The sequence below is a fragment of the Hippocampus comes genome, unplaced genomic scaffold (genome assembly GCF_001891065.2).
Source record: "Hippocampus comes isolate QL1 unplaced genomic scaffold, H_comes_QL1_v1.1 scaffold92, whole genome shotgun sequence".
NCBI classification, from domain to species: domain Eukaryota; kingdom Metazoa; phylum Chordata; class Actinopteri; order Syngnathiformes; family Syngnathidae; genus Hippocampus; species Hippocampus comes.
The window spans coordinates 1,176,402-1,192,560 of record NW_017805379.1 but is presented as its reverse complement, the minus strand read 5'-3'; the positions used below and the strand labels follow the sequence as shown (position 1 = coordinate 1,192,560).

The 16,159-nt window shown below is 44.7% G+C and overlaps 2 protein-coding genes across 3 annotated transcripts in view; both read right to left on the bottom strand.

The window, feature by feature from the left end:
- Positions 1-40: 40 nt before the first annotated feature.
- Positions 41-4,116, bottom strand: fhl5 (four and a half LIM domains 5). Its single transcript, XM_019872640.1, has 5 exons — positions 3,766-4,116; positions 2,562-2,736; positions 2,142-2,311; positions 1,747-1,933; positions 41-1,203 (listed from the first exon to the last, which is right to left on the bottom strand). Exons 1-5 carry the CDS (start codon positions 3,925-3,927, stop codon positions 1,052-1,054), a joined length of 846 nt encoding a protein of 281 aa, XP_019728199.1. The 5' UTR covers positions 3,928-4,116; the 3' UTR covers positions 41-1,051.
- Positions 4,117-11,928: 7,812 nt separating this feature from the next.
- Positions 11,929-16,159, bottom strand: part of fut9a (fucosyltransferase 9a) — a 5,381-nt gene continuing 1,150 nt past the window's right edge. The window contains exons 2-4 of one of the 2 annotated variants that reach the window (XM_019872641.1): positions 15,602-15,631; positions 15,336-15,486; positions 11,929-13,723 (exon numbers count right to left, since the gene is read on the bottom strand). In XM_019872641.1, the coding sequence (XP_019728200.1) occupies positions 12,635-13,714 (1,080 nt within the window). In that variant the 5' untranslated portion in view covers positions 13,715-13,723; positions 15,336-15,486; positions 15,602-15,631 and the 3' untranslated portion in view covers positions 11,929-12,634. The other variant, XR_002168547.1, reaches the window with a different exon arrangement.

The window sequence follows — 16,159 nt, the reverse complement described above, 5'->3', positions numbered from 1 at the left end:
TGTGTTGCAGCTCCGAGACAAAAAGAGCTGCAGTGATGTCTTTTAAACGTACATTTTATTCATTTCTTAAAACTCCCAAACGACTACAAGCACGTCTCCCTTCCACGATGTGCCTTCTTTCCCGAATTCGGCTAGAGAGGCGTTCAAAGACCGCCTCAAAAAACGTAAATTAACGACACTTTCAATGGCACCAAGAAAATCAGAAAAAAATGCACCAAAACAGAAAATCCAGCAAGGAAATGACAAAATAAAATCAATGGGGGGTGTTTGTGAACACACAACAAAGGAATAATTCTTTTAACATCGACATAGACAATTCTGAACCAGTCCAGTCTCCTACAGGTGGATAGGGTAGGTAGGTATATAGAGCAGGGAGGGAAATAGGGTGTAATATACTGTAGTAGGCAGGGTGGAGTAGGTAGGTTAGGCAGGTTTATAGGTTGGAAAGTTACGATGTGATACAGTAGGTAGGGTAAAGTAGGTGGGTGGGGTCTAATATATAATAGGTAGGGTGAAACAGTATGGGGTATAAAATCCAAAGTGTACTAGGTACAGTAAAATTGAGTTGACAGATGGGGCAAGTCGGTTGGTCGATTTGACAGCTCGGCGGATTGGAGTATATACAGTACCGTAGATAGGACAGGCAGACAAGTCGAGTATAAAATAGTTAGTAGGGTAGATTGGATATGTCCATAAATAGGGTGTAATATAGCAGGTAAGTAGGACAAATAAGCCGGAAGAAAAATTGATAGTAGGTAAGGTAGAGTTAGTTGCCAGGGTATAAAAGAGTAGGGTGGACTATCGTAGGTAGGCTTGCAAAATAAAACAGTAGAGTGGGCTGGAGGAGGTACTACAAGTATGTAGGCAGGAGGAACCGACAAAGGAAAAAAAAAACTGATTTGGGTGCGCAGCTAAAGTCTAATATGACACTTGAAAAAAAAAAAAAAGCCTAGAAGTGTTGTACACGCATTCCATTTAAAGACACTTTGTTCATCTTTACACGACCTCCCATTCGTAAACATGAGCTCGATGCGACATTGCGCAAAGCTGATCACTTCTCGCGTCCGCAGTCAGTGCACAGGATGTTGTCACGCTGGGTAAGGAAGCCTCGGCCCACCAGGGACATGGAGCACTGCCCGCACGTGAAGCACTCGCTGTGCCACTGACGCTCCTCGAACGAAACGTACTTGGCCCCAGCCAGACCTGTGCAAAAAAACCCCAAATAAAACAGAAAAAGGCTTGGGTCATTGCAGACGTGGGCATATGATGCCCACTCACACAACCCGCCCCTCCTTCTCACCCACTCTGTAAAATGATGAATAATCCACGCAAATAAACATCTTCTCAACAATCTTACTCAAACCTTTTTAACCATTTGGAGGAAGAGAGAAAAAGGTAAGTGACAAACAAAGAGTAAAAAAAATCAATTTTTTTCCAAACTAACAAACCGATCTCACAATATACGTTAACAATCGTGCTCAAAAGATGTACATTATAAAATCACCAGTTGTCCACCGTGCCGCCGCAAAATATATACTATGCCAAAGAAATTATTTTAAAAAAATGAACTGTTGATGGTGGAGCTGACCTGGTCAAAAATTACATCCTGATTGTTGTGGAAAAAAAATAATAAAATAAATGGAACAAATGATCAGCGCTTCAAATCAATTCCGGAATGACCCCGTTTGCACGACAGTGACATCACGAGAGATGGTCGCAATGAGAAGTAAATGAACGGTGGCTCACTTGTGATGGGCTTGGTGCATCCCACGCACTTCTTGGCGTAGAGCTCGCTGAAACATTCCAGGCAGTACGGGTAGTTTTCCCTTGAAGTGAAGCGCTGGCCCGACAGCTGCTTCCTACAGCCGATGCACAGGAAGCACTCGCGGTGCCACGGTTTGTCCTGGTACGTCACGCCGCCCGTCGTGATGGACTGGTGAAGACCGTGCTTTCACGTGACTATTCCGGGTATGTTCTAACATCCTAACAAACATCCTTCGCATCCTACTTCTTTATTCTCGGCGTGACACTCCAAACAGCCAATTGTCTTCTTGCGAATCGATCGCGAGATTGTACTCACGATCGTTGACAAAAAGGCAGTTGAAAGGGTACCGCGCCTCCTATGACGTGACGAAACTCACCTTCTTGCAAGCGCAGCACTGATAGGCAAACTGCTTCTCGAAGCAGCCCACGCAGTAGAAGCCGTCGTCTTTTGGGATGAAGGACTTGGTTCCGATGGGCTGCTGGCAGCGGTGGCACAGGAAGCACGTCTCATGCCAGCTGTTGCCCTTGAACTCCATTTTGCGGGAACCTGACACAGGGTGGGGTGCGGGGGTATACAAGAACAGCTCAGCCGCGGCATGGACGCTCAAAAATAGTCACGCCTGGAACGAGCCCACGCTGGTTTTTGTTTTGGGAGGGGGACTTAGCGCACTCCGGTGTTGTGTTGCCGTTTTATACGACTGGTAGACAAGGCTGTTGATGGACGTTAAACGATCGCAACGTAATCGGACCCCGGAATGTGTCGAGGGGTTGGGGGGGGGGGTCAGCGTAGCGCGTACCTGGCATGACCGTCTTCTTGCAGGTGGCGCACTTGGACGAGTAGTCGTGGGCGTAGCACTCGGTGCACAGCATCAGATCATCCTTGGCGGCGAAGGCCTTCTCCACCAGGGAGCGGCTGCACTTGCTGCACTTGAAGCATTCCTCGTGCCAGTGACGGTCCTTGTAGGACAGGTCCTAGTCGGATCAATGGACAGTTGAGCCGCAGCATATCGTACTTGATTCCATTTTTTTTTTTTTTTGGTGCTATGAACAAACGATTGCCCATGGGGGACTGCAACAAGTCTGTGTGTTTTCTAGTGATGAGTTACACTCTAACAGGATCACTCGTTGGCAGGTCAAAGATCAGCCTCTCACTATTTGGCAGGCGGAATTTCACGCTTGGTGTTCCTAATGACATTTAATAGGGAAGGAAGTTGCAGGGGATCACTATTTGGCAAGTGGGAGCGCTGTTCCTGTTGTCTTCGAATGGTGAATGAAATAATTGAATTAAGGATGACTAGTTTGTGTCGTTCAGCCTCACTGTTCCTCATGGCTTCCAATGGGGGATGTAAGGCAAGTGGAATCACTATTTGGCAAGGAATATTTCACCTACCTCATGACTTTTATTTGTGAATTGCAGTAAATGGCAATAGGATTAGGATGACTATTTGGCAAATACATTTGATATGTTCATATATTGATTATACAATCAATATATGCCTGTTAGTATTATTATATGACTTGTCAGAATGTGTTGAATGCAGCGTTTGTTTTCAGTTGGAAGTTGTTTAAACGTTTAGAATTACCTCAGTGTCACTGCTGCTTTTGCTCGGTTGTTGCGTTTTGCATTTTGTGAAAGCACTGACCGAGCGGACTTTCGGAAGACAAAGTTACCGTAGGTTAGGTTAAATGCACAATGTCTAATCGTCCTTGTTTTATGTTTAGTTTTACAGAACATTTTAACTGGGAGTGGCAAAAAAAAAAAACTTGAAGCAAGCACACTTGCCCTCTTTTTTGAAGACCGCCAATTCCCAAACTGCACACGGCACTCTTAGGAAAGGCAGAGGAGTCATCTTCTGCTTCTTAGCACTCACTTGCTCTTACAACGGTTCTAAAAAGTTTATTCGAAAGTCCCATTTTTGCTCGCAAAAAAAAAAAAAATCAACTGAATGACGTCGGGGCACTCGTCAGTCACGCCGAAGGATTTGCATGCCGAGCGCTTACCTTGCAGTTGGCGCCAATGGGCTGGGAGCAGCTCTGGCAGCAGTTGGCAAACAGGTTCTCGAAGCACTTGGTGCAGTACTGTGTGTCCTCTTTCATGATGTACTTCTTCCCCAAGAGGGAATCTTTGCAGTAATGGCAGTCGAAGCGCTCGCGGGCCGACATGGTCGTTACCGATTGTCGCTTGCGGAACTCGGTGGATACGAAAAGCGAATGGGGATGAACGGCAAAACGCTTCGGGTACAAGCGATCTGGAAAAAAAGGGCCGAGGCACGGATTAAGGGCTGCCCAACGGGCCGGGGTCTGTCTTCTATAAATACTGCGTCTCTTATTTAGCTGTAATCTCCGGGGGAGGGCGGACGTGCCCCGCTGCATCATTCTGCACCTTTTAAGGGAGACCATGTCCAGCACATCACTAAGCCTTTTCAACTGCGAGCCAGAAAAGAAGGCGCCCTGCAGGTTTGGAAAGCAGTTTGAGCATTTGCCCCACATCCTTCATATCTATCTTAAGGTCCTTGTACTAGTATGCTCTTTGTCCTCACTTTGTACCCGCACTTGTAACACTACCAGCGGAGGGCAGTCGTAGAAAAAAAAACTGTTCTAGATAGGCCCAGTTCGCTGAATTGTCGTCTGCGTGAGGACAAAGAACATACGAGTACATGGACCTTAAGATGGCCCTCAAGGTCCCTATTTTCGTAGACTGGCACACATGGGCTCATCGTAAAAAAACTGGCGCATCTTCATTTTCTCGTCGGGGGGAAAGTCAAGTTGACCGTGTTTGGGAATTTGGCAGACCGCACTCGCCCCTGGCAAGGTGTTCTGGCGGACCAAGGTTGTTTTCGATTACATACCCCAGGCCGGCGCAAGTCGCTGATGATGTAGTGGCGCACTCGCCTGACTTGTGTGCGGGCAGTGTAGGATCGCTTCCCATTCAAGTCTGTCTTGTCTCTTTATGTGCCCTGCGACTGACTGGCGACCAATTTTGTGTGTGTGTGTGTGTGTGTGTGTGTGTGTGTGGCACATGATGAGGTTTGGTCTCCGAGTGCCCACTTCATAGCGGCCAACTTGACAAATGCCCATTTGTAATTGTGCCCGTCTATAAAAATACCGATATAAAAAAAAAAAAAAAAGAAAACTTGACCACCGTACAGTACATCACTTTGCGCAAGACTTGTGTTGTACATGAAAATCGAGCCCCAAGCGAAATAAATAAATGCTCAAACGGCTTCAAAGTCCACGTACTAGTCGACTGTTTTTAATAAATACTCGGACATATTGGTGCTGGTTTCATTCGTCCATGGACGGGATTTCCAGTGATGTGTTAGCATTAAGCTAGCAGACTTTCATCAGGCAAAGTAATGTGGTTTAGTTGAATATGAAATGTGTAATTCTCTTTGTTATATCTTTCTGTTTTACAGTAAACTTCAACTGCTAGCTGAAATACAAGAAAGCGCTTCAAGCAAGAGCACTGGGCCTCCTATTTGAAGAATGACTCAATGTGTTGTTGGGAGGTAGGCTGTCACCATGTGGCGCTCGCATGTCAAACGTTTGCTCTTAAATCAAAGCAGAATCTCGTGGATCGAATGTACTCCCAGGTTGGGTCATTCATAAATTGAGGTACCACACGGTATTAAAAACTTCTCCTGCGTGCGCTTGTCCGCCATAGAGACTTTTCACCAAAGCCCTTCCGAAAAAAGGCAAACCCTTTTTTTTTTTTTTTTGTGTGTGTGCGGCATCAAGAAGTGATTGACAGTCGCCAAATTACTTTTCAGTCTTGAACTAATGTGCTCCTATCGTTTTTCCTAACGGATCAAGAGGGGCAAACTTCTTCGTAAAAATAGCCCGGGAAGACCACCGGCCTGGCTCACGGGTTAATCCTCCAAAACACACACACATGCGCGCACACACTTGTAAACACACTCACACACACACACACACACACACACACACACACACACACATATAAACACACATAGAGAGGTCAGTGACAGGGACGCTCCCCTCTGCCAAGAAGAACGATCTTCTGTCGACACGTAACATTCCCTTTTATGCGTTAAACACGACATCCCTGAGGAATAACTTACACTGACCGTGATTTGACTCTGCTTTCCATTTTCTAAGACGATTACACAAAGAGTTGGATTACAGCGCAATAGGGCTTCGAGTCCAGCAGAGGACCATCATCATCATAAAAAAAAAAAAAAAAAAAATGTAAAGACCTTAAAGTGTCAGCACCTCTGAAAAGTTCAACAAATTGCAAGCTATTTTTAATCCGTGTTATGATGCTTGGAATTTTGTTTGTTTTTTTTAGCATCATTGACAGATAACAGGTGCTTCTAGATTGTTCACGACACCCAAAAAAAAAAAAATGGTGATCTTGCCTATTCTTAATCCTCTCATTTTGATTGCCGAGGGCGAGGCCGCTGCCATCGGAGCATCGGAATAAATAAGCCTTTATTTGACCCAGACCTCGGTGTCGCTCTTATCTGAATATGCTCAGGCTTTGCAAATCCGGCCTGAGAGGTTGTTTGAAGTATTTACACCAACGGAACCCTTTCAAAGCGACGACTTGTGGGAGAGAGTGACCGCCGGACACATCAACGCGACACAAAGGCCTCGCCGACAGCTGGTTGGCATGGTGATGACATCCTAAGTGGCATCCATTAGATGAGGGCTCGCTGTGGAGGTTAATGACACAAATGCGTCACCCCCCCTCCCCCTTTTCCCCCACATGGAGTGCCAACAAATAGGCAAAAGAACCTTGCACCTCTTCAGGGAGGAACCAGTCGTGGAATCTTACCTCCCGCTGGATCTGACCCATTTTCCTTCAATTTTCACCTAAATGAGTCATGGCAATTATGGGGTAGCAAAAACCTGATGAGATCGATGGGTAGTTTGGTGTCAAGTAGGAGTACGTAAAATAGGTGCGTCAGTACCGGAAGTAGTGTAACTGATTTCAACCTCTCAACAATATTTAGTCTGTGATGTCTGTAGTCCTTGATGTCAGATTTTAACTTCTCACCGCAGAAAGGGAAGTCGGTTTTGTCTGATGGATGGCCAGACTGAGTAGGTACAGTGTATTGGTCGACAGCTACAGTACTCGGGTGCGTAGGCACGTTGTGAGTTATAGTTCGGCGGGGAAGTTGGTTGGTCACAGAGACAGACAGAAAAATAATTTGGTTGCAGGGGTGTCAAAATCATTTTTGTCGTGGGCCACTTTGAAGTGACGTCTTCCGTAATGACATCCATCCATCCATATTCCGATCCGCTTTATCCTCACAAGTGTCACGGGGGTGCTGGAGCTTATCCCAGCTGTCTTCGGGCAGTAGGCGAGGGACACCCTGAACTGGTTGCCAGCCAATCGCAGGGACAATTTGGAGTGTTCAATCAGCCTGCCAGGCATGCTTTCGGAATGTGGGAGGAAACCGGAGTACCCGGAGAAAACCCACGCAGGCCCATGGAGAACATGCAAACTCCACACAGGAAAGCCGGGATCGAACCCACAACCTCTGCGCTGTGAGATTGATGTTGCGCTGTACTACCGGGCCACTGCCGTTATGACAGGGAAACCAAATAAATGTTTGATCGTCTCATCGTATTATTACTTGTACACTACAAATTGATGGATTGAAATCAGTCAACTGTAATAGTTTGGTCAGTTATTGTTCAGGTGGTCGTAAACAGGATCACAACATGATTGCAAAATCTCAAGATTATTTTATTACAGATGACAATTTGACATTTTGGTAAAGATTTGGAAGTTGATAAACATGATTTGCTTTCGCGGGCCACATAAAATGACGTGGCGGGCCAGATCTGGACCCCGGGCCTTGAGTTTGACACACGTGCTCCATAGAAAGTGTGGATAAACAGGTAGAGAGATTTGCTTGTTTGGTAGCTCGGTCAACAGACAGAATGCTAAGTCAGGGGGGGGTCCGATGGATTGGTAGGTTAGCCATTGGATAAAGTTGGTTGGTCAATAGTCAGGTTGGTCAAATAATGGTCATTGGCTCAAAATGAAGGTTTTGGAATCGGGTTTGGGGTTTCAAAATAGGGTTTGGAACAAGGCTGAGGCTTTCCAATGAGGGTTTTCCGTGCATTGGTGAGCCAGTTGCTCCGACGGAAGGACGACGTGACAGATCAATAGACAGCTAGGCTAAATCGGTCGACGAGTAGCCACATATATAGGTCAGCTGGTTGCGGGATTGGTCACCAGATATCCAGTCAGTAAATCTGTCCTTAACGGTATGCATAGCTTCTTTTTTTTTTATTTTTTTTTTTTATTACAGATTGGCGAGACCCTCTAACACCGTTAACTGAGCCCTCCTATTAATCCTCAAATAGCATCAGTGGATTCATGACATCACTGAACCCACTGTCTCACACACACACACACATACACATACAAATTCACACACATACACTCACACACGTACACAGAGGCAGCGAGTACACGTATTGCAAAAAAGAAGAAGGTAAAGGTGCAAGTACTGTGGAATCCGTTTGGAACGAAGATGAAAAAAAGAAAAATGCACTAGCATCGCGGTTTGAGGGACAAGCTGCACAAGATTCGTCACAACACCCCCATGAAAGGCACTAGAACTTTGCAGACAGTCTTTATTGACAATCATTTGGGTCTTTTTAAGCCGGGTAAAAAAAAAAAAAGAATAAAATTCGGTGTATTTTATTGGGTGATGGCCACAAATATCATCTCTCACGGGCAACCCCTTTGCCCAATTCGACCGTTCAATCGGGGTTCCTCTGTATGTGTTATACTGCCCTCTAGGGACCAAGGCACACACAACAGAAGGAGCAAAACAATGTCCACTGAATTAAGTCCAAGAAGATGCAACCGTTTAGGTGCTTTCTATTTGTTTATCAGCACAATACTACATAGTGGTAATTTTCTTCTTTAAAAAAAAAAAAAAAAAAAAAAAAAAAGTTACAGATGAATAAAATAAGATCTCCATTTTTTTTTAATGGGGAAAGATAATCCGGGATACAAGTGACAAATTAAACTCCGCGCCACTCTGCTCAAGGAGACTTTAGCTACCTTACAAAGTGACGTTAAGTAGTTACCAAGTATTTGTACTTGGTTACTTCCCACTTGTGCGCGGACGATAGCGGTGCAAATAGCGCCGAGTTTGCGAGAGCCAGGGCGTAACTAACAACAGGCGCAGGGCTGAGGCGTAACCACCACAACATGCTCTCCTCGACATCATCAATCACTTATCCGGACTTCTCCCAAGCTATTTATACCACATGCATTATATTGCACTTTGAGTGTGTGTGTGTGTGTGTGTGTGTGTGTGTGTGTGTGTGTGTGTGTGTGTGTGTGTGGACACTTGAGCTGCAGTACATCAACTTAGGGGAGTGTTATTGCAAAGAAATGTGCTAATGCTACAATGTCAATATAGACAATAGACACAACATTAGGTACACCTGTCTATCTATCTATCCATCCATCCATCTCCTTGATCCTTGATATTCAACTTAAGGTCCAGGTACTTTGTACTGGTACGCTTTTGTCCCCAATAGTAAGACAATTCAGCGCTCCATGTTATATTGTGCTTTAGAAATACGTATACACAATGAAATAGAATGATAAGGAATTCAACATTTTTTTTGGTCACACTTTGCTTTCAATCGAATGGCCTTTGTGCTGCTGTCTTGGCCACTTGAGGGCAGCATAAGAGACGTGTAAGGTCCTCTCGGCTCCTCGCAGAGGATAAAGAATATACGGCATTGAATACTGTTATATTGAATGTCTCCGTGTGTTGCTGCAGAATTTGTGTTCAGATGTCAGTCAAATGGATGCTAGCATTAGCATGACGTTAGCGCACCCGAGGCTCAGTTATGTGTTTGCTTTAAATACAGTGTGACAGTCAACTGGGAGTGGCAAGCAGTCGTGGGGAAAAAAATGTTGAAAGTTGTTCTTTTGGTGCGCTGAAAGATAGCAACGAAACACCCAAACAGCTTCATGGAAAGTGTTTTGAGCATTGTCTTGTGACATGACAGCCATCACACATTTCACTCTTTATTTTTTATTTTTCTTTGACACTAGTTGACATCTAGAGTTCAAATACAACATTTGGCAAAATACAGTGATTTGGCAAAAATGAAAAAAAACTCGATTGACCCATTTCAAATGGGCGACATGGCAAAATACTTGACACCCACACACACGTTGATCCCACGTATGATGTGTGTATGTGTGTGTGTGTATATAAGTGTTCTTTTTGGGGCCTCAGGGATTCGCGCCCCCTCGTCGAGAGCGTCACGTTCACACACACACACGGAGGCTGCACAAGTTTGGCAAAACAAGAGAGAGTCAAGCGGGCCAACGCGACAAGCACACTGGAGTGTAAAAGCTCGGTAAAAGGTTACCACGACATTTCCATCGACGTCAGGGTGTAACGCGAACACTTCCAAAATATACACAGCATATCCCTTCTCATACCTTATTGTCACATGACGTTGGGTTTTTTTTTTTCTTTTTACATAAATACATGTTTCACTATGGCGCTCCATAAGAAAGAAAAAAATTAATTTCCTGTCGCGGTGGCCACAAAGATCCAAATACAGACAATATCGATATCGACGGCGGTATTATCAGTGTAAGAAGATGGATATTGGATATTTTTTTTTTTTAATCATACAGAAGGCCAGTTTTTCCATAAATTTAAGGATTTCGTGAGGTGCTTTGGTAATTTACACATTGACTCAAAGTAGAATTTATTTTCAAATTTGTAATTGTCTTTTCAAAGCCAGAAAAGAACTGCGCTGAAAGGGAGATTTTTATTATATTTTTTTTTTATATCAAAGTTCCACAGCAAATGTTATATCTGAAAATTTTTAAATATTTAATTAAATAAATAAATAAAAGCCGGAAAAATAGTACAAATGAAGGGAGAAATTGTATTTACGTTTTTTTTTTCTGATCGGATTGGAAAAAAAAAACACACACACACACACGCCCACACACACATAGTTAAGTCAGAATACACACACACACACACACGCGCGCACACACACACACACACACACACACACACACACACACCACGATTTTCCAGTGCATGGCAGAAGATAGAAATGATCTTGCATAAGAAGCTGACTTTGCACAGGACAGTTTGAAGTCTTCAGTTTACGACCAAGTTCAGTTTTCAGTTCACAGCGCGCCGTAGTAAAGACAAAGTTAGAGTTACTGGTAATACTGTATGAAAAACACCTGTCAACCATTAAAAAAAAAAAAAAAAAAAAAAAAGTACAGTGTTAACCATTTATTGTTACGCATGACACTCTTCTTAAGGTCAAAACATTCGATGTCAGGAATACTATTTAAAAAAAAAAAAGGAGAACCTGTGAAATCTTAAAGGATCCAGTCTTAGCGATTTGTCTAAAAAAATGGAGTGCTGAAATGAGACTTCAGAACATTGAGAGTCTCCTTATCGGTGTGAAAAACAAAACAAAACGAAATGTAAGTCACACTGAAGTCATTTGTTGTTGAAAGAGAACATCCTGATGTCGGGTATGGGAATATACTGGGCGTATACTGGGTCATCGGTATACGCTGCGACACTTCAGTGACAAGAGTCGACATCTTTTTGTTTTCCATTTTCTTTGGCTTTTATTTTGGGCGCCACGTCCAAATTCCTCAGGAAGTCTTCAACATCGGGGATGCAACAAGAGGAATGGACACCGACCGCGAATGTTAGCGGTTAGCCCGCAAGCTAGCATTTTTCCGAAACGTTTTACTCACGTGTGATCGATAGAAATGCTTCTAGTGAATGAACTGTGTGGAATTTTATTTGCACTCTTTTAGGGTCACCACGGATGTGTCATGATACTTCAAAAATGCAAAGCCCAGCTTTTTCTTTTCCAGATAGCAAGCTTTGGCATTTTTGGGAGCCTCCCTCGATCTGGCATCAGAGTTTAATGATCGTTTCTTAGGATTTGCCATCAAAAAACGTTTTGTTGAGTGCTCATTGGGTCGCTGCTAGCACTCCTTAGGAATTCGATGTTACATAACAGATAATTACATGGGTATTTGGATTTTTAGGTCACGCTGTCGGCGTCACTCGCTTGACTTGTGCGCAAGCAGCTCAGTCACATTTTGGTTGTGGGTGTGTTTTTACTCACGTGTGATCGATAGAAATGCTTCTAGTGAATGAACTGTGTGGAATTTTATTTGCACTCTTTTAGGGTCACCACGGATGTGTCATGATACTTCAAAAATGCAAAGCCCAGCTTTTTCTTTTCCAGATAGCAAGCTTTGGCATTTTTGGGAGCCTCCCTCGACCTGGCATCAGAGTTTAATGATCGTTTGTCAGGATTTTCCATCAAAAAAAGTTTTGTTGAGTGCTCATTGGGTCGCTGTTAGCACTCCTTAGGAATTCGATGTTACATAACAGATAATTACATGGGTATTTGGATTTTTAGGTCACGCTGTCGGCGTCACTCGCTTGACTTATGCGCAAGCAGCTCAGTCACGTTTTGGATGTGGGTGTGGAAATGGTCGTTTGTCTCTGTGTGCGCCGAGCGACTTGGCCGGCGACCAGTTCAGGGTGTCCTTCGCCTTTCACCTGAACCCAGCGAAACACGCGGTGTTGAAACGGCGATTCGGACTTTTGGTGTCTGAATCAACACAGGTCCAAAAAAGCGTCAGGAACATTGTTGAATGTGTCGATGGGCATCGCTTTGCGGGGAGAAGCGAAAAGACAAAATTTAAGGCTTCGCAAAGACTGGCTCCATTTCAAATTGAATTGGTCACTGAATCATGACAAAAACACAATGTGCAAGTTTTGGGAAGGGATTTGGACGAGGCAAATGAATTAAAGTCATCAAGCCTTCCCCGGCGGCACAACTCGGCTCAGCCCCAGAACCACTTGTCCAGATTCTTGACCGTTTTGTACTCCCTGTGCCTGCGCAGGTAGTCGCAGGCCAGACACGTGTGCTCAGCCCAGAAGAGCGGCATCTTCACCTTAAAGTGCCGCCGCCACTGAAAGTATCGGAGGTACATCTCCTCGTTCTTGTCCAGGAACAGCAGGTAATCGGCCAACTCCTTGGGCGAGGCGAAATCATCGACGTGGATGAAGGCGTCCCCCTGGACGAAATTCTCATAGTTCTGCCGGGACGGACCCAACACCACAGGTACGGTGCCCACGGCCAGCGGATTGTAGAATTTTTCGGTGATGTAGTCTTTGTGGATGGAGTTCTCAAACGCCAGGTAGAACTTGCAGCTGGCGATGGTGGGGAAGTAGTCCTGGTCCGTGATGTACTCGCCGAAGGCTTGGCCGTACGCGTGCACCTCGATGTGCTTGTACAACTCGTTGTAGTACTTGACGCGCACGTGCTCCTGATTCCAGTTGCTCACGATCCAGCAGATCAGCTTGTTCTTGCTGGGCGGGACAAAGTCGCCCGCGCCCTCCGTTGCTAGCAAAGAGCCGTAAGGCACTTCGATGTCGGCGTCGCGCCGGTAGTTAAGCGTCAGGTTGAAGATGTTCTCGATGCCTGCCAGCTGGGAAGAGTGCGACGGCGACTCCAGGTTCCACCAGATCCACTTCTGGAAGGACGGACGCTGAAGCGGCGGCAGGTTGGACAAGTTGGAGCAGATGTCGCGGTGGTGGATGAGGACGCCGTCCGATTTGTTGTAGAGGTTCCGGTCGGCCGTGACGAAACAGCCGTCGATGTTGAACAGTGAGGGGCACACGTTCAGGTCGTACGTCTGACCGAAGGGCCAGAACCAGATGAGCACGGTGGTCAGGTTGCGGTCGCCCTTGGCGTAGAAGACGCCCTTGAGGCGCTCGCTGGACACGTTGGACTCCACGGAACCCGACAGCCAGCTGGTGGACGGCTTAAAATACATCAAAAAGAGAGTCACGAAGCACCCCAGGATGAAGGTGCCCAAAAAAAGAGGTCGTAGGATCCTGTGAACGGGTGCCGATGACATTACTCTTTCCTGAAAGAAGAACAAAAAAAGAGGTCGTAGGATCCTGTGAACGGGTGCCGATGACATTACTCTTTCCTGAAAGAAGAACAAAACAGAAGACAGGAAAATATACGGTCTCTCCAAATGGATGTCAATCGATACCGCAACGTACTCGGCTTATGACGAGCCTCACTTGCAAAGTTTCCAAGTGCCGAACGGGAGACAATCAACGAAAGCGCAGCACCGAGACTTTTGAATTTTGCCTCCATGAAATCACCATTCTTCTCCTCTTTGGCCCGGCTGGCACGACTTCTCCAATTTCCCCAAAACGATTTCAACTGTGGACTCGTCAGACCACAGAACAGTTTTTCACATTGCGTCAGTCGGTCTTAATTGAGCTCCAGCCCAGAGAAGCCGGCGGCGTTTCTGGATGTTTTTGATAAATGGATTTTGCTGTGATCCAATGTTGGATGACATCATCTGTTTTTCAATTTTTCAGATTCTCTGAACCTTTTGATGATGTTATGGACCATATATGATAAAATCCCCAAATTCCTCGCAACTTTACGTTGAGCAACATTGTCCTTAAATTGTTTGACTGAGATTCTGATTCTTGCTTGTTAATGTGAATAACTGAGCAAATCAGTGAAGCTCCTTTTATACCCAATCACAGCACCCACCCGTTTCCATTTAGCTTCTTCACCTGTGGGATGCTCCAAATAGGTGTTTAATGAGCATTCCTCAAATTTAGAAGTCTTTTTTTTCCTAAATTCTAAGTTAATGATTTTTTTTTTTGCTCAAAAGAATAAAGTTTATCTGTGTGAACATTCATTATCTTCTCCCTGTAGTCCACTCAATGAAATATTGGTTGAAGATGATTTGCAAATTTTTGTTTTTTAACACGTCATTGGAATTGGGTTTGAAATTCACAATATCTCATTCCCGGTGAGCAGGAAAAATTGGACTGTATGCTGTTGATGAGTCAAGTTGTTTGTGTCACGTAAGGAGCAGAATTTGGACCCAGAAGCAGACACGAACAGGGAAATTGAAAAGTAAAACTCCTTTATCTCCAAAAACACAAAGTAACTATGGAGAGCAGAAGACATGGAAGTGAGCTAGCTGACACTAACTGGGAGAAAGCTCGACGTTCTGACAACGTTTAGCTGGGGGAACTCAAGCTTGTATACTGTGAGACATCAAGCCTATATTAACTCAGAACTAACACTTTTGTTCATCTCTGATGTCTGAATTGACACACTTGACTCCTGGGGCCACAGAAGTCTTTAAATGTTGACTCTTATTTTTTTTTTCCACATGCACGGTAACTCCTCCTCAAAGCAACACGATATGCTATATGCTACATTCCGGCGCTACGAACTAGACGACGTCACTTCCGAGTATTGAAACGTCTTTCCGGTTAGAAACTAATCACCTTTGGGTGATGATGGACATTCTTGATCAGGAAATATATTCCCCGCTAGAATTTATGTCGACCTATCTCTGCGACAGTTAAAAAAAAAAATTTAAAAAAAAGGCCTGCGGACCGGTGGTTGGGAATTAATAGACGTAACTGTTGAGGTTGCACCCGGCAACTAATTAACTCCTCTGACTTCTCAAAGTAAATGAAAATCCTGTTACCAACCTTGAGGATTTGACTTGCAGCTGGAATCCGAGCGAAGCAGATGTTTCTACACGGAGTCGTCCACGACAGGTTGCTCTGTCTTGGCTATTGTGCAGGATAAATGCGACAATCCAATGCGCTCTGTTGTGTCTTGAACAGGTCCTCGTAATGCCTTTTTTTAAAATTTTTATTTAAAGCCAGCACAACGAGAAAGAGCGCGGTCATTAAATTACGGGGAAATGATATTAAAACAATATAAAAACACCAAGTAAGGAGGTGCAACACACCTGCGGGGGCTCATGTAGTCTCGAAATTACCTGTAATGTACAGAAAAAGCATCAGGCATTACTCTTTAAGGGGATCGTGGAAACATGCTGCCATCTTAAGGCTGAAGGGGAGGTGCATGTTGGAAAATAGACGCAACCATTCACGGGTGGCTGCATTCTGACAAAAAAAAAGTCTACAGGAGAACTCCAATATAATTATACTAGAGAAGATATGACAAAACCTTCGTATTAGTGAATTCATAACAATTCCCGAAGACAGATATGCACGTCCCGCTTCAACGCATATACACTTGCCTCTCCTCCATCCACGTCAACCAGATAGCAATCTTCCAATTCGATACTGGGAAATCCTACAGGATCTGGTATGTTTGTGTGTGTGTGTGTGTCAACAGGATTATACAGCTCTTAACCCACAGGCCTTGTTTGATTTGACTTCCCCGTGAGCCTGTTCCAGTGGGCGTGCTGCCCAACAGGATATTCGGGTTCGACTGGCGACCCTTGTATACACCTGATTGGCGCCATCCCCAAAACATGATCGGTCACGATTACTTCGAGGGG